At 33.2% G+C, this 19,264-nt stretch overlaps 1 protein-coding gene across 1 annotated transcript in view; it reads right to left on the bottom strand.

The window, feature by feature from the left end:
- Positions 1-6,747: 6,747 nt before the first annotated feature.
- The window catches only part of LOC129222020 (target of rapamycin complex 2 subunit MAPKAP1-like), a 209,363-nt gene continuing 196,846 nt past the window's right edge, over positions 6,748-19,264 (bottom strand). The window contains exons 10-11 of the mRNA XM_054856436.1: positions 8,378-8,512; positions 6,748-6,971 (exon numbers count right to left, since the gene is read on the bottom strand). Of these exons, the coding sequence (XP_054712411.1) occupies positions 6,751-6,971; positions 8,378-8,512 (356 nt within the window). The 3' untranslated portion in view covers positions 6,748-6,750. The remainder of the gene's footprint in view (positions 6,972-8,377; positions 8,513-19,264) is intronic.

Raw genomic sequence — 19,264 nt, 5'->3', positions numbered from 1 at the left:
AATACATCTAAGACAAATCCAACAATTACATAGACTGTATGATGCATTCAAATTTTAATGGCTTAGCTTATTTATTTTGTGGAATTTTAATTTTTCATTTTAATGTAATTTTTAATCTCATTTAATGCTCAATCAATATGTATAGTTTTGAGCGAAGGAGGGTCAACAGAGACATGATGAAAATAAAGAATGTGAATGAGCTAAATTTCTGCACAGATGGTAGAACCAAGAACCTTTCCAAATCCCAAGTTAATCTTGAACTTAAGAATTACTACCTCAATAAGGTTTGTAAGCATTTGGAACTATATTACCCAGGGTTGGCAAGTTTCTGCCGAGGCGGTTAAAACCACTGGTAGAAACCGGTTAAAACCGGCATGGCAGAAACTGGCAAAAACTCAGAAAATGAAAAATAAATTCTTGATATACAATAGAAAATGAATGGAAAAAAAATTGTTAACCAATGCACTGTAATTTTATTACAAAATTATCACAATTCAAAATCAAATGTTACATTGTTTGGACCCTGCAATTGCCTCTTAGAAAAGGTGGTTTCAAAAATCTAAACAGGTTCTCACTTTAATACGTACAAATGAGATATTTTAGAATATTCTTGAAACAGAAGAGCTAGCAGACAATGCATCAAGGAGCAAGCAATGTTCGTGAAACTTTCATCTATTGTATAAGTGGTCCACCATGTAGTAACTGGGGTTGTGGTAAAAATTTGACTGGAAAAATAAGTTTTGAGAAATGGGGACAATTTGTTTTGCAAACTGTTGACATTAGGTACAAAATCTAGACTAGTAAAATTCTGGCACTTTCTTCTTGAAGCACATGACATGATAATTTCAATCACAAACAATTTAGAGGAAGCATATAAGTGAGCAAATTACAATCAGTAATGTCTGTTTAATTCTGTATGTCACTTCTCTTTCCTAAGCACCCCCATATGATTTTTTATCCTTTGTTAAACTAATCCAAATACTATGAGCCTCTGCAATTGAAAAGTTCCCTTTCTGAACTAAATCAAGGGCACTAGCATTGGATTTTATTTTTTTTAATGATGAAATGATATTTAATTTTTTAGTTTACTTAAACAAATATCATTTACTTATTACTTGAGTTATTAAAGACATTTTAAATTTTTTGCCAGTTTCTGCCGGTTTTTACCGGTTATAACCAGTTTCTGCCGGCAGAAAGCCAACCCTGATATTACCAGAAGATGTTATTTGCAATCAGGTGAACAGTTTTAAGAGGGTTCTTGGTCCTCATTGGGGATGACCAGCCTAGCTGGAAGTACAGCCAGTGGCTGGTCATTGCATTGCACTTGTTATTTGCATAACACACCAGAGTTTTTCTGTTTTTTTTTTTTTTTTTTTGATTGGTGCGTTAATATAGAACATTGATGCTTTTTCAACATCTCACATCTCTAATGTTTGCGCTTCACAGACTAGGGATCATAAACTCAAGCAGAATGTTTGTAAAGTGATAAGGGTTTAAACTTTAATAAGCTTTAACAAAAATTGTCATTGCCCTAAAGAAACCAAAACATCAGGAAGATGGAAAATAAGGAGAAAACAAAAGAATGAAAAAACAACAAAATCATTTTATTTCAAACATCAACTCGAAACATTCTGAGGAGAACAATGGCAGTAATAAATATTTAACAGATAAATATTCAGAAAAAGAAATCAATAGCGACAAAGGCACTTGACAGATCCAACCTCAATAATTTCAATATAGCAATTATTTAAAAATTAATGATTACGTACTATATTATTTTGTTACATAATAAATTCAACAGGAATTTAAGACTGGTCACAATTCACAGTTTCTGAACTATAAAAAGAGCTTTAAAAAGTGAATATTAAAAGAACTATAACAAGAGAAGCACATATGATGCAATTGCACAAAACCAAGAACTATATATATATATATATATATATATATATATATATATATATATATATATATATATATATATATATATATATATATATATATATATATATATATATATATATATATATATATATATATATATATATAATGTACAGTACAATAAAATGTTAGTGAAAGTGATAGTAAAGTAAAATGTGAAATAATATGTTTTTAGTTCGGTTAAATTCGTTTCGGTTCGGTTTTTAATTAATAAAAATGATAGGAAGTATTTTCTTGTAAAAAAAATCAGAAAATTCTAAAATAATGCCAAATTAATACAAAAAAAAAAAAAAAAGCTAAATTTCACCACAAATGAAAACTTGCTATAGAATTTGGAAGAAGCTTAAGATACCTTCACCCAGAACTGATTACCGTGAAAGTCCAAAACAGTGGCCAATGATATCAACATTTACATACCAAAAACTTCAATGGAAGACCGAATATTTTTTGCGGATCACTGGTGAAAGTGGATATTTCTCATTTCGGTCTTTCACAGTACCATATATATGTATATACAGGGTCTGATAAATTCGGCCTGACAAAATGCCTTGGCGATGAGTTCTGCCACAATGAGAGAATAAAAATAATCCAGCACAAACATAATTTTTAAACTAGCAAGTCATCATGCTTTGTGTTGTCTTATAAAATCCAAATGAAGTGACAGTTTACAAGTAAAGTAAGTTTTGTCCAGACACTACACTTACAAAAATTTGGCTACTGACACTAACAAAAATTTAGAATTTTCAATCATCAACATTTCTAATCTTTTTCAGAACACACTATTGATCGCTACGTGACAGATTAATATGATGTGAAAAGTTAGCAGTCTTAGGTTCAGTTCAGAATTATGAATTTAGTCAGTCACTATAAAATTTTCTACAAAGTTTTATATTATTATTTTGCTTGTATTTGAAAGTTTGTCCTGGTGACTAAGATTTTAGTTTTTGTAGGACTCTGTATATACATATACATATACATGAATTCACATGCTATGTTAAAACTACACAGATATTATCAAATAATCCGACTCTTCACTCCCCACCTTTTTTTTGCTTCATGTTACAGGTACCACTAAAAATACTTCATCATTATGTTTCATATCAGAACAGCACTGTGATGAATCGGAATAGCAAAATATGTTACATACCATGAAATACCCGCCAACTCAGTCATTTCCAGCCGAGGACTGCAGTTTCGTGCTTAATAGCACTCATCAGCCCGGCATAGGAAAGTGACTGAGCTGAGATGGAAAAACCTCTTAAGGAAGCCAAGAGTGCCAAACAAACTGGTAGCTAATATAGAAATAGCACATACCAGGTCACTCGTCTGGTCTGTGCTATTTCTATATTAGCTACCAGTTTGTTAAAAATTAGTGCTTTTACAGCATATAAATTAACTATTGAACTACAGAAAATATTGTTGCCTGTTTGAGATAGAAGCCTCAACAGGAAATTAAATACAACAATTTCAAACGCTCATAATATGCAAAAAAAAAAAAAAAAAAAAAGAGGTATATGTAAGAGCATTAAAAGTATATAACCTAACACCAGGCAGGCATAACTGGGAGACACACTGAGAGGTAGTTTGTTTTTTTTTTGCTTTACACAAGGTAACACTAGGATTATTTGAACTTAAATCTCCCCCCTCCTTTAGACCTACTTATAGTCATCACTGGAAATTTTCTAGCATCAGCTGCAGTCTGTACATGAGAGATGTACACAACTGCTGTCAACATCATCTGCTGTTTGTACATGAGAGATATACACAACTGCTTTATTCAATTTAATTTTCTTTTTCATGTTTGAATATTTTCTTTTTTTTAAATTTCATATTACATTAGAATACATTTATAATGCCAATCTATAAGATGCAATTCTCTATTAAACATACTACTTTTCAGAGTTACCCGATAAGTTTTCAGTTCAAAAAAGTACTCTTTTGCCTAGCAAACGTAATAATTCTTCGGCAATTGCATTTTGAAAGTAATCTTTCCATCGTTATTCAAAGCTTTTCAATGATAATTAGTATTCACATCACCACATTGTTCTTCAAAATACAGCCACAAATCTAGCAAAAGTGCATAACATTGCACTTTCTTCTGATTATAAAAGATATTTATTTGTGAATGATAATACAGTCGAACCTGTCTATCTTAAATTTCATGATGGAACAAAAGAAAAATTCGAGATACAGAGGCTTTGAGATACAGAGGTTTTGGTAAGACTATAAAATTAAGCAACTGGAACAGAGTCAAAGAGCTAAAAGATTCCTTTGCCCTGACGTTGTTGAACATTTGACGGTATGACTTTTATGATTTACTAATTTTGGTGATTGTATAGATAATGAGTTTATACATATCTTTAAGGATGAAAATTATCTTTGAATTGCTGTCATTCAAAATTGTCAAGATTATTATTTTATCTGCAGTTGAAACAAATTAAGCATTAAAATGTTAATAAATCCAGAACACAACAAAATACTTGTTTTCAATGACTCAAAAGCAAAACTCGCCTGAATTCTTTTACTGTTTAACAATTTTTCCCTTCCCCTCAGCTTCTTAAGTGAATATTACTCCTAAAAAATTTGCTCCTTGTCCATAGTTTTCCTCAAATTACATGCCGCACAAGCCTTTTGTGGTACTATAAGAAAGCTGGTATAAAAGAATGCTTATATAGAAGTTTGGTAAGACCTCATTTGGAGTATGCTGTTCAGTTTCGGTCTCCTTATCTTAAGAAAGGTATTAACGTATTGGAAAGGGTTCAAAGGTGGGCTACAAGGCTAATAAATGAGCTTTCTCATTTCGACTATGATTCCAGGCTGAGAAGGCTAAAAATGTACAGTTTTGAGGAAAGAAGAGACCGAGGGGATATGATTCAGTTGTTTAAATCTATTAAAATGAAAGATGTTATGCCGCTGAAGTTTAGCACTGAAAACAGGACAAGGGGTCATTGTTTTAAGCTATTTAAATCTCAGGCTAACATGGATATTAGGAAAAATTATTATTTTAGCAGGTAGTTGAACCTTGGAACAGCTTACCGGAAGAGGTGGTGATGAGCAATAGAGTAGATAGTTTTAAGAGGGCCATTGACCTTCACTGGGGATTGTAAATTGACTAGAACCAGCCTAGCTGGGCCCAGAGCTTATTGCTGGTCGTCACTTTTGTATTTGTATTTTCCCCAAGTTGCTAGTAATGATCGCTAGGATCATGTTCGAAAATGATAGTGTAGCTGGAGTTCAAGATCTAAAGGTTTCTGGTAAAATTTATTCGAGATGAACATGATAAAAAGCATTGAAATTATACTAAAAATTTAGGGAAATTGAACATTTTTGACATAGGGAGATTTTTAAGATAGGCAGGTTTGAGATCAACAGGTTCGACCACATATATATTTAATTGCATTATTTGAGCTTTAATACTCATTGTAATAAAAATTTATTCTGATGAGCATATATATATATTCATATGTTCTGAATATTATTTTCTAAATATTTGAAATGGCCTATATAATGCCAAAAGCTACAAAATGCAAAACCTCTGGTCCCCAAGGTGGGAGTTATAACAGTCTTCTACTGAAACTTTTGTCTTTAAAATTTAAAATGCAAATAGTAGTCAAAATAGCAATCATTTTATTTATTTTGTTTTTATGTAAATTTTAATAATTCTTTGGTCATTGTACATTGTTTTTGCGTTTAAAAAAATTGTAAAATAAATTGTACTTATTAAATATCAGCTAATTACAACATAATTTCGATGTTTAATCTCTTGAAAATATATATTTTACAGTAGTGTATCTGAGAAACATGCACAACCTTTTACATTGGTATACAAACTGTGCCCACTGGAAGATTAATTCCGTCGTTACTTACAACAAATTCAACATAACATAAAACAAAAGGTGAAAAAAATATGTTTATAATGTGCTTGCCATCGATTGGCTAAAAAGCAAGGTAACAAATGAGGTAGTGAGAAGCAAAGGGATGTAAGTGCCAAGGAGATAACCAGTGCAAGTAGTAGAACATCTCTGTTTTGGGACAAGAGATGGGCACTAGTAGCCCTGGTAAGTGCTGCTATACAGCATGATTCAGAAAACAACTTCAATGAAAGTCTACCTAAGATCCGAACTTCAAAGGCATTCGACTCAAAACTTTATAAAGTGCACTCACATCCCTTTGCTTCTCATTGCCTCAAATAGTATTTTCATTCCCCCTCCCCGAGTCCATTTTACGGTGAGTGAAATAATGAAATAATAACAATAATAAAAATTGGTAGCTTTGGTACAGTTGAGAGGGGGAGGGTTAATAAATTGATATAGCTGCTATGTTATTTGCGAAATATCATCTTAATAGCAAGAGACACATCTGCTTAACTTAACACATCTAAAAACTAAATTATAATTTACTCTAAATTTAATTTAAACTACACTTCTCAAACTTTTAATTAAATCATTAACACAAGTTAAACAAATATGCAGTTACTTGTAAATATAGGATATTACATAAAATATATTTATAAATTCGTTTTATAACAACACCTAAAAATAAAAGAAACTTATAAATAAAATTTTAATAAAAATTTCAAACAATTTCCATTTAACATTAGAAAAATGATTACAAAGAGAAATCCAGCTAATATATATTTATATATATAACCAAATAACAGATGATGATGCAAGAATGATTAAATTTTATGATAGGAAAAAAAAACCAGAAACAACATATTTACATTTTTCTGCATTTGAATATGAAAATTCATTTATGACAAAGAAAAAAAAGGAAATGAAATGAAATTATTTGCATGCAATGAAGCAAATGTCATGATTTGCTGAAACTGCGTTGTGATTTCTGAACTCTTTTCTGAAGTTTCTTTTCTCTGTATAACTGGTATTCTTTACATGTATTGCTTGAGTGCATTTCTAGAATTATTTGCACTTTCTTCACTATGTCTTGAGCAGCATGTGTATCTGTTTCAAATGTGAGTTTTTTAAACTCAGAGTCATTTTTATACACCAGCTTGAAAATGCATTTACCTGGATCTAAAAATAAAAGGGAGTTATATGTGACTACAATGATAAGTAAAAAAGCAATCTCAAAAGAGATTAAAAGACAAAATTAAGATTGAATTTCAACGAGAATGTTAAGAGTGAACACAAAAAACGAAAGCAAAAATTCTTGTAGATATCCATATATAGGATGAATACTAAAGTTGGTGCTCACTTCTTTGACTTATGAACTCGTGCATCTATAGTCATAAAAGCAATGTTTAGGTATTGTAACGTGGCTATGTAAAAGGGCAAAAGTGAAACACTGAATTTCTTACACCTGTCAATTCACTATGACAATATTACAGGGCCGTATACAATGGAAGGGTCTTAGGGGTCACCCCCCCCCCCCAGAAAAGTTCGGTTAGACATTTAAATGTTTGTTTATGTTTAAAAATTTCCAAAAAATAATGTTCCAAAACTCAAATGTCTTTCATATGTATATTTATTGCATAAAACGCTTTCATAATAGAACGACTTGAGCATTAGCACAAATAGCACAAAGCTCCGCATGAAAGTTTTTTAACCCTCCCCGAAATTATTTTCTGGTTACGACCCAGCAATATTATGATAGTTTGCAGCTTAACATTAGAACAATGGAAGTTTGCCGTCTGATTTTCAAGCAAATTGTTAATATGTTCCTGGGTGAGTCAAATGCGGAACGCATATCCTCTAATGACTAAATAAGAACAGAATCCAAAATAATTTCTGTGATGTTATCTTAACAAGCTGAATTGTTAAGAGTTAGTTTCTCTTTTGTGATTCCTACGGTCTGGATGGTGAGCAGTTGGCAAGTATAACGCCTTTTGAATTCAATCCGACTGCAAAAATAGGAAGATAAAGGAAAAACTAGAGTGAATAGCACTTTTTCATGCTTCTATGAGGCTAACGACCAAATGATTAAATAAGCACTCAAATAGACTCTCATGATATGAAAAGTCAGAAACTTCCATTGTGTTCAGTTACGTATCTTTCTATTAATTGAAAAACGAGCACTTCTTGTTAAAAAAAAAAAGAAAAACATTTAATTAATGATCAAATTCTTTTATTTACTTTTTTTCTAGACTATGAATGAACTAATAGCAACTGAAATGTAAAAGACGTTGAAAAAAAAAAAACATAAATAAACTTTTTTAAAATGAATGCTCAAACATATTTTGCCATATAAATTACTATAACACATGAGCAGATCCAGGGAGAAGGCCATGGCCCCCTCCGAAAAAATTTCAAGAATAGTTAAAACCCCTTTTTGGGGCAAAAATGCAAAAATTCAAAATTTTTCCAAAGCATCGTATTTTTTCAAATGGCCCCCTCCGAGAATTCTGTCTGGATCCGCCCCTGCTATAAAATTTGCCGATTTCTCAGACTTTGAAATTCCTTAGAAAGTATTGCATACTCACTATATCTTTTAGACACTATTTCACAAGCAGCGATACAATCCATATAGTAAATGGCAGGCTTCTGCTGTCTACTTAATAATTTAGCTGCACCTTTGGGGGGCAATGGGTTTATCTCAACTTTTTCACCTGATATTCCTGAAATAAAACGTATGCTTTTAGGTCACAAATTCTTGAGATTTATTTCAATTTACAAAATGAAGAAAAACTGCAACTACATAGAAGTTTTAATTGAAAAAAAGATTTCAAAATTTTAAGAATGTTATTATTTTTTGAAACAACCCAATACATTTTTTGATTTTTTTTGAACTCGAAATAAATTTCAACAAAAATGAAATATTGAAAAAAATATATAAATGAAACAGTGCATGTGTATGTTTTTATTTTTATTTTATACAAATCCAGTTAACATCAAGTCTTCACCAAATTCGATACGAAAATACTTTAAAACCTATTGAGGGTCATGTAGGGGATCAAAGTTAAAAAAGTCAAAAACTCAAATTTTAAATTTAGAGCCAAATATTTCATAAAATTGTTTTTTCTATGTGAAGGAACTAGGATATTGTCCAAAAATTTTGTACCATTAGAAAGACCATTAAAATCACCTCATATGCAGCTTGCTCTTCATATTGTAGTTCAAAGCTCAAAATTAATTAAAGTAGGAGGTAGGAGTGCTTTCGAGTTAGTGAATCTTATTATTTTTTTTTACGGCTCTAATCAGTTTACTTCATTATCTGCTCAAGTTATCAGCTCAAAAAAAAAAAAAAAAAAAAAAAAAAAATCAGGAAATACGAATTAAATTGAAATATTTTAAAAAGTTGGATAAAAGACATCAGTCTTTATTTCCAGCATTTACAATCAGCAAATAATGAAAACAATAAGGCAATTATTTAACAATAAAACGATGAGGGTTTAGGATAGGATCAAAAGTTTTTTTTAGCAAAAAAGCTAAAATTGGGAAAAATGCTTTGGTAGACTGTTAAAATGTTGAAGGTTAATGATTAATGAATATGTTTCCATATCTTTTTCACTGCCTCAGTATGTTTCATCTCTAGTTAAAAGCTAAATTCAAAATTCACCAATGACATTTTTAAAGAAATAAATACACAGTAGTTATTTTTGTTTTTAATTTGAAATTTAAAAAATAGGGTTATTGTACTTAGCAATGAAACAACATAAGTTTGATTTTTAAAACTCCAATAATATTTATTAGGAGGACATAATGCCCGTTAAGACAAAGTATTGTTGGACTTAATAGCAGTTAAACAAATTAGCTAAGATTCATAGTACGATTACGTTAAATATCACCATGCTGACGGATCATTTTTTCCCCTCATTTGAGCACTAGGGGCACCATCTTTTACAAATCAGTTCAGATCTTAGCCTATGCTGATGATATTGATATAATTGCTAGGACTGTACCAGCCTTGAAAGAGGCTTTTTCATCTTTGGAGATAGCTGCTGGTCGAATAGGACTAAAAATAAACGACTCCAAGACCAAGTATATGCCTGTACAAAAAATTTCGCCAAATGACAGGAACACATGTTTAGAAATTGGTACTCATTCATTTGAAATCGTTAGCAGTTTTACGTACCTTGGGTCCTGTGTTAACAACAAAAATGACAGAATCTCAGAAATACAGAACCGAATAACGTTGGCAAACAAGGCCTTTTTTGGACTACGCCCCATCTTCAGATCGTCTTTGATTTCAAGAAAAACAAAGATCTTGGTTTATAAGACTCTTATTAGGCCAGTTCTAAGTTATGCTTCTGAAACATGGCCTTTGACTAAAGCCGGAGAGCACAAGATATTAATTTTTGAGAGAAAGGTTTTAAGAAGCATTTTTGGAGGCATCAATGAGAACGGTGTCTGGAGACGACGATTCAATTTTGAAATTTACAGATTGTTTAGAGAACCTGACATAATAAAATGCATAAAAATTAGGAGAATGAACTGGGCGGCCCATGTCTCTCGAATGAACGAAGAAAACCCAGTAAAAAAAGTTTTTGCTGCAAAACCTGTGACAATTCGAGGAAGGGGACAACCAAAAATGAGATGGTTGGATTCTGTTGAATCTGACTTCGATATTCTCAATGTTAAAAATTGGAAAACCCAGGCAAAAAGTAGGACGTCTTGGAAGATTCTCCAAAGGAAGGCCTTGGCCCACCCTGGGCTGTCGAGCCAACTATGATGATGATGATGATTGAGCAAAAAAGCGAAAATGCCTTGCTTCATTTTCGCAATTTAGACATTTTCGCATTTTGTGAAAAATGCGACTGTAGCGGGACCCCTGATTGCAATATTCAGGGGCCAATCCAGGATTTTTTTTCTCACTACCTATTTTTGTGAAAGTATTGTATTTTTGTGAAAGTTTTTCATTATCAGCATTGATTTTGTGATTTTTTAAAGGCACATTCCAGTTTTTGTTAAATAAAATTAGAGCCACATTAGTTTGAAAAGTGCAAATGTCATCTACTATTATTTACAATAGGTTTATTTTTTTTTTGGGGGGGGGGGGCTAAAAACCTAAAAGGTAGGAAAAATACTATTGTTTCTCAGCCCAATAGGCTTTGTACTGAGTACAATTCCGGAAATCATCAGAAAAATGGTCTCCCGAAACTGATGCTAAAGATTGCTTAAATGCAATCTGGCGAAAAACAGCTAAAAATGAGTTAAAATGCTACAAAAAGGTGTTGCCTAAGTGATTGTTAATATATTTTATTTTGTGAGTAAACTGTTTTAAACAGAAAAACAAGTTTTCTATTTTAAAATGTGGATTTTTTGAAACTTTCGATTTTTTAATATTGTTTTCCGACTATGCCGATTTCAAAGTTAGTTTTGTGAAGCTGCTTTTTTTATTACTTGATTTTTCCGATTTTAAAATAAGATTTTTGTGAAGGTACAGAAAAACGGTATTAAAATCAGTTTGTATTGGGCCCTGATGTTTATTCACTTGGAATTGGGTCTGACAATGAAATGGTGTTTAGATTAAACAAATTAACAGGATATAAAGCAGTATAAAAAATAATTACAGTAAAAGTTTTATGGAGCGACCAGTTCGTTCCTGAAAAAAGTTACCGTTAATGGAGGTCGGTCGCTCTTATATGTCGTTTAAAAACATGCAAGACACAATAACACCACCGATAAAAATCAATAGTATTCTGCTTACAGCATATTATTATAAACACATACTTATATAGAGAAACTGAAGCTTTTATCTTTAAATTTTTAATATAAAACATACTGCTTATAATATTTTTCCATTTAGAAACAAATTCATCTTAAGGAGAGCGTAGGCGGATTTACGGGGGTGCCAAGGGGTGCGCCGCACCCCCAAAACTTTTGGTTGGGTTTTGAAAAAAATTAGTATATTTCACTCAGAAACGCAGTTGAGGGGAAAAAATCATAGCTGCTATACTAGTAAATTTACTTGAATCACCACACGTCGCTAGTGCCAGAAAAACATAACTGTGCTCAGATTAAGAACTAATTTTATCCATTTGGAAAAAGAAAAACAATAAATAATTTCATGCAAATAAAGAAACTTCGCAAGCAATTTATTGTTCAGTGCTGTGTTATTGTATAGAATAATTGCATGTTCTGTAATTGGGTATTTATTCGTAAATCAATACCAATTCTTCTATTTTTAACAACAATGGCTAATAAAGTCAAAAAAAAAAAAAACTATTGCAAGAAACTTTATCAATAAAATCTACACGGAGATCAACCGAAAACCAACATTTTTAAAGTAAATTTTCAATAAATTTTGAAGGAGGACTCTTGGACATTTTGCTGCAGTGGTGCATCCAGTGGGGAGGGAGCACAAAACTGGTGACCCTCCCCACAAAATGCTGAGTAGATGTTTTTTTAAATAATATTCTTTATTGAAGAGAAGAAAAGATCTGATTTTGGGAAAACGCAGTTATTTTACGAAAAAAAAGGAATGTTGGGAAAAAATCTTAATTTCTTTCAAAAAGAAATATTGACATTTAAATTTTTCAACAGCTTCAGGTTATTAGTGGCGAATTGTGTGCCTCCTCCTCCCTCCTCGCACAATACTCTTTCTTTCATATCCCCCCTCCTTTTTTTTTTCATTTTTCTATTTCGTTTTCATTTTTTCTATTAAACCTCAAAATTTTTCTTCTCCAAAGCCCTTTCTCTAGCCAAAGTTATTACAGAGTACCTCAAATTTCGTTTCTTGGGCTTCATTTTCGCAAAATTTCCAAGCCTTCTATTCACCTAAATGCATCGAAAATCGTTTAAACTTGCGTTTTTGGAGCTTCAGTTTTGAAAAACTGCAGTGTCCCTAACGTTACCAAATATGGTCTTACACTCATGTGTTTAAGACTTTAATTTTGGAAAATATTCGAACAAGGGCCTCCGACCCCTTTCTCTAATATCATCTAAGAGTGTTAATCTTTTGGTTTTGAAAACTACTATTTCGAAATATTTAACTGAGAGAAACCTTTTTTAATACCATGGAGTATTGCAGAAGAACTTCATTTTTAGGACTTCAATTTCGAAAATTTTCCAGGGAAGAGCTCCAGAACACCCCTTCCGGTAACAGCATCAAAGATTGTCCTCCGTTGTATTTTTGGAACTTCAGTTATGAAAAGTTAAAGAGGTAGCGTGGGGGAGGGGGGTACGTATTTCCATCTGCTTTTCAAAAAATCGATTGGAGACAGTCTATGAATCTCATTCCTAACCCAAACTATAAATATGAACTATAATCACATTTATAAGACTAAAATTTCTAAAAATAGCCTTGGTGCCACACGTACCTTTCTTGCCCTAAAATATCACCGAGAACTGTAAAACTACGTTTTCAAAACTACTATATTAAATTTTTTCTTAGGTGTGAATCCCATTCCAAACCAGTAGCTAGATTCACCCATTGCTTCTAATATCGACTTTCGTTTAAGACTTTTTCTGCAGTTTGAAATGCTAAGAATTGCCATCCCCTAATCTTACTAAATATGGTTTACATCGCGTTTTTTAGATTTAAAAGTGTGTCCCGCCCTAAAATTAATTTCTGATTTCGCCACTGCCTTGTTATTCCGGGAATACCCCCCCTCCCCAGATCCCTGTTATTATTGCACCCCCAAATATTTCGGCCTAAATCCGCCTATGAAGGAGAGTCACCTTATGAGAAAAAAAAAGATTTGCCAGGATAAGGTTCTTAATAATTTTTTCTAAACAACTTTTACTTCTGGTTTAGCTGCAAAAATAGATTGAATGTCCTAATCGTTAATGAAATCTGAGTGCAATTTTAAAACTATTTTTTAGTTGCTGAAATGAACTATAGACTTTGAAAATTCAAATGACCGAAGTATGCCCCCATTCCATTCATAAGCAACCAATAAGTTTCGAGAAACAACCTTTTGGAAAACTACTGCATCCTTATCTTAAAATGGTAGATGCACACCTGACCATCCTATAGATAACATGTGTCACCTTAGCTTTCCTAAGGTGCAAAAAACTATGTTTCTCCTTTTTATAAAATGTTTATCAACTTTTTTTAAAATTCCTTTAATGCCTCTGGAGTAAGAGTTCTCAAACTGGGTGCCGCAGCACCTTGGGGGATTCAAGAATTGGCGAGGTGTATCGAGAAGTGTGCAAGTTTTGTGACAATTTTGGCCAAGGCTTGGTAGGCTTGTTAAAGAAACATTTTACCAATACAGCAACAACATTGACTTTACTCAAGGCCGTAATTTCAAAGCTTAATTTTCAAAGTTTTACTTGCTATTAAAAAAAATTGCAAAAAACAAATTTTACTGAACTTGAAAAACTTGAGAATTAGTCAAAAATTTGAGAACCCCTTTAACCTTCTCTCCTTCCCACACGCCATCAAGCATAGGCCTTATAACTTCAAAAAATTTCCGAGTTAGAGCAACCAACTTCTTCGGTAACATGTCAACATGTATCACAAAATTGCATTTATAAAACTACAACAGCAAAATTTTCCGGAGTCAGTCCCAAATGCATTTTTCAAACCTCAATAATTTCCACAGGAACGTCCGATAAACTAAACCCTTTCCCTAACGTTACTACCAAATATAGACTGCAATTGCATTTTTTAAAAGAATTTTTTTGAAATTGCATCTAAAATGAGATACTAAACCTAGTGTCAAGTTAGGCACATGTATATCAAAATATTAAAAATACTTCTAGTTCTGCCCCTCCCTTACAAACAATCATTTGAGCGCTTTTGGCCCTCAGAGCTCATGAAAATTGATTGGTGGTGCACATTCCTTTCTCATGTCCAACTTGAGGGTCAATTAAAGCTCTTCATATCAGTAGGGCCGTTTCCATGGACATTTTCGACCCCGGAAAAAACCTGCTTTTCACCGCATTCCGGTTATTTGCGGGGTTAATGTGGAATCTTTCTACTCCTGCTAGCTTCCGGAGTGAGAGCGGTGTTTTTACTCAGAATGTATTAGGCGAAACAAGTTTGTCTACTAGTCGCTAAGGATGCTGGGTAAAAACCGCTTTCTCTGGTACAATGGGAGAACCTCTTTTTACATGGAAACGGGGAATTTTTCAATCGGTTTTTTGTGGAGCCAGAGCAAAGATTTACCGGCTCGAAAAGTGCGTTATGAACGCGGCTATTGGTATCTTTGGCAATAGCAACATTTAGATCCACAACACATTTTTTCTGAACCAACAAAACTTGTACATTATTGAACTTTTATTAAATGATATTTTCAAAATAAATTTAAATTATCTGAGAAAACATTGGCTCATCTATACTAATATTATAAAGAGAGAGGGCAGATTTTTGTGTGTTTATATGTTCGAGGTAATCTCCGGAAACCACTGCACCTATTTGAAAAATTCCTCTACTATATGTAAGGTGCTTTCTTACTGAGTGACATAGACTATAATTCGAAAAAATCTGATAAATATTTTTTAAAATTCCAATTTAGATATTGGAATTCCCGAATATGGGAGTGAAAAATTGCTTGCACATATTAATATTATATATCATTGAAAAGGGTAGAATTTTCCGCTGACACAATTTTTATTTTCAAGGTAGACCAGGCGACGCAGCTCTTAATATATAAAGATTTGAAAGCTACTGTTAATGTGATTTTATACTTTTTTGTTTGTTTGGCAAAACATTTATTATTGCCAAAGTAAAAACATCTGCTTCACTCGCAAAAGGGCTGGGTTCTGGCAGGATGATCACTTGGCGCATTAGATGCTGAGCAGTTCAGACTAGGATTATTGTTTTAAAGCAACCGTAAATGTAATTCATTGTTTTGGCAATTGGTTTTGAAAAAAAAAGAAACTTTTGATTTGTTTGTATCCGAGTGAAATGTATCACATTTTCTTCTTTTTTTCTGACGATGATTTTTGAATGTCCCACGGGATGTTTTTTCCGTTGGATGGATTATGATAGCGTGGTTGTTGGGCGAGTTTAGAGATAAACAATAGAGTTGCAGAATTATTTTTACTTTTGGAAGATATTATTTGATGTCTTGTTTAGTTTATTTGGTGAAATATTTTAAATTGAAGTAAAAACCACTTCACTCACTAAATAGAGTTTTACAGCAATTGTAAATCTAATTCAATAATTTGACAAAAAGTTTTAAATTCCAAAGCAACTTTAATTTTTTTCTTTTTGGAAAAGGTGTGTACACATTTTATACAAAGAAAAATGATCATTTCACATCGGAGGGGGAGGGGGCGTCGATTTTTTTCATTCAACGGACTTCCATTAAATTTTTAGCACGGGCATCGCTAGGCGGGTACTGCTAGTATTTTAATAAAATAACTTTAACTTTTGGTGATTCAGTAAAATTATTGTCAAAAAGAAAAAATTAAAACAAGTAGTATTGCTTGCCACTGCTCCCCTCTCCCGTTTTCTTCCTAATTTTTTCATTCTTTCCTGCTTTGCCCCCTCCCCCTCGCCATATGTGTACCAATGCGAAATATGCTTCAAAAACCATAACTGGTGATTTTTCGTCGAAAATTTATGAGCCTCCCCCCCCCCCCCAAAAAAACCTAGCGACGGCCTTGACTTTACTGGAGAAAGAAACTGTACAAGTTTTGTTTCCTAAATATTTGATAAGTGAACCTTTTTTAATGCAGGAAGTCTTATATATAGTTGTTTTTTTTCCAAAAACATGGGGCGTCCCCCATTATCAGACAGATGTTCTACATTTCCTCAATAACGAGCTTCCAAGACAATATATGAGGGTCAGTCAAAATGTTAGTTGCACTGCTCAAGAAAACAATAAAAGGATTGAAATTCTACAATAACTTGATTGGTATCTTAAAGTTTCATTCAAAATTTACATTTCAACATAACTACCTCCGTTATTTAAGTATTTGTCAAGAGATGGTACAAGTTTTTGGTGCCTTCTGCAAAGAAATTCCGTCGAATGTCCAATAACCATTATTGGGTTGCAGCTTTCACTTTGTCATCCGAATATTATGGTAGCTTTGAAAGTTCTTGTTTCATGGAAAAAAACATGAAAATAAGGAGGTGATCAGTTTTTGCTATAAGGAACGTGATTCGGAACTACCCACCTATACTTGGTCTTCCCCCATGCTATGTGTCGTTAATATCTGTATGTCAATTCTCAAGCACGTTGCACCATTTCCCGATAGCTTGGCGCGATATTGCTAGTTCACCATACACTTCATGCAACTGCCTCAAAATTTCAGTGAGTTGCACTTTTTTGTCCACAAAAAACGAATCACTGTATCCATTTTCAATTTGGACGCTACTTGCAGCTGACGAGACATATTTATAACTGATCATAAGAAAAACTTAACTTGCCTCAGGAAAGCCGTCACGTCACACAATAAAAGTACATGTCTGAAGTGTTGCCACACAGTGTCATCAAAATAGTTTTAGACAGAGCGTACAGGGTGCGGCAGTTATTTGAGAACAAATTGATGTCCATAGAACATGGTTCATACTCTATTTGGATGGAAAAATTCAATGACTTTTTCATGACTTCAGTGAAAAGTTTCATGACCTCGTTAGTTGAAGAGCTCAAACTTGATAATTTTTGGAAATGAGCATTAGCAAAATGTCTACATGAATTCCACAGCCTCATTGAAGCACTTACTCGTAATGGAAAAAATTAAAGTATACACTTAAAAAACTAAACTATTCTTATTTGTCTTCATCATATAAATTTAAGTAAAGTAAAAATGCAGGGAAACGAATATGATGATGCTTAAATGTCTGATATTTTATTTATAAACAGGCAGAATGATATTGAATGGGACAAAGGTTGAATGAGTCATCACTAAGTTTCAGTAAATTTGCTTCAAAAGTTGCCTTTTAGTGTCAACAGTGCATTTAATCATCCACGTTATTTGACAGTATTTTGGTTCTTTAAAGTAAAGCCACATATTTTAGTTTTTTATGTTTCTAAATCAGATCTTTTTTGAAAAAACCATTTAGTAATGAATCAATCTTCTGATTCAAAAGTATACTTGCTTTGTTTAATTATTTGCACTTTTTCAAATGCATATAAATTACCGTATTTTTGGGAATAAGGGCCGTACAAGGTATAAGCGCCGCATCGAAATATATTCACCAAGGAAAAAGTTTTTTAATGTATGCGCCGCACCCGGTGTAAGGGCCGCACCTTCCATAAGTGCGCACCCAGCATTAAACAACTTAAAAGCACAATTAGTAGTAAAGAAAGCTAGATTAAATGTAAATAAAAAGTATTTTTTAATTTTTCGTTAGTATTTTTAATTAACAACAATAAAATATTTTCAAAAATCCCCATTTTGCACTTTTTGCCTTCGGCATCCCTCGATTGGCCATCACTTTCGATGGTTAATTTATCCGATTTCCAACGGCAAACGCATCTCTCGTCAATGCCAAACTCTGGCAGCAAAGCGATTCCCAATTGCTTCTGCCTTTATCACCTTAAACTTAAGGGCTGCAGTATAACTTTTCAATTGCTTAGGAGCCATTTCAAAAGCAACTCTGAACAAATTCCGGAAAAAAAGATAAGCCAAGAACGCACGAACGACAGCAAAAGATGCAACACGACGAAGTGAGTGAATAATAAAATTAGAGCTAGGAGACAAGTTTCCCATTAGGTTGCTTGACCAAGCAACCCATTTTTGTGAGGGAGGTGGTAAATTCCTTTTACAAACTGGACATCCATCCCTCTCTCTTACTAGTACTTTTGCTGCTCCCTCTATCTGACCCCTTCGCTCTGACACGATAAGGCTTGCCTGCCCACGTGTATCAGCGTTTCTCTCCTCAGTGAAACATGTGCAATCGCTGACTCACCTTCCCTTCCCCCTCTTTGTTTTACTTGTCACCCAAGGTCGAAGGATTTCCTGTCCCTTCGCTCCGACGCGATAAGACTTGCTCGCGCACATGGATCAACATTTCTCTCCTCAGTGAAACACGTGCAATCGCTGACTCACCTTCCCTCTCCCCTCTTTATTTTACTTGTTGCCCAAGGGCGAAGGATTTCGCAAAATGAAAGCAAACGATGTGGTGCCATCTGTTAGCAACATTTTCAACTTTTTTTTAAACTTGAAAAAAAAAAAACACTGTACTCGCCGCACCCGTTATATGCACCGCACCGGCAATTTTTGTATTTTTTTTTCTTGTATGCGCCGCGGCGCTTATTCCCGAAAATACGGTAATAGGTACAGAAATTTCAGAACATGTTTGATTCATGACACTGAACAGAAGCAGTGGGTTGCATGGATTAGTTTTGCGGGTCCTATGTTGGGCACTACTGTTTTAAAGTATTAGAATTTCTCTTTTTCTGTATTCTATTGCCTGACTAAAGATCTTTATTTTCTAAAACCTTCAACAAATTAAGATAAACTCTGATAAGTTTAATAATAAAGTTCTTACGAGTGATGGAATCGAACTCGGATGCAATTGAATT

This window comes from Uloborus diversus, chromosome 5, assembly GCF_026930045.1.
Source record: "Uloborus diversus isolate 005 chromosome 5, Udiv.v.3.1, whole genome shotgun sequence".
Classification (NCBI taxonomy): Eukaryota; Metazoa; Arthropoda; class Arachnida; order Araneae; family Uloboridae; genus Uloborus; species Uloborus diversus.
This window is presented reverse-complemented; position numbering and strand designations above follow the sequence as displayed.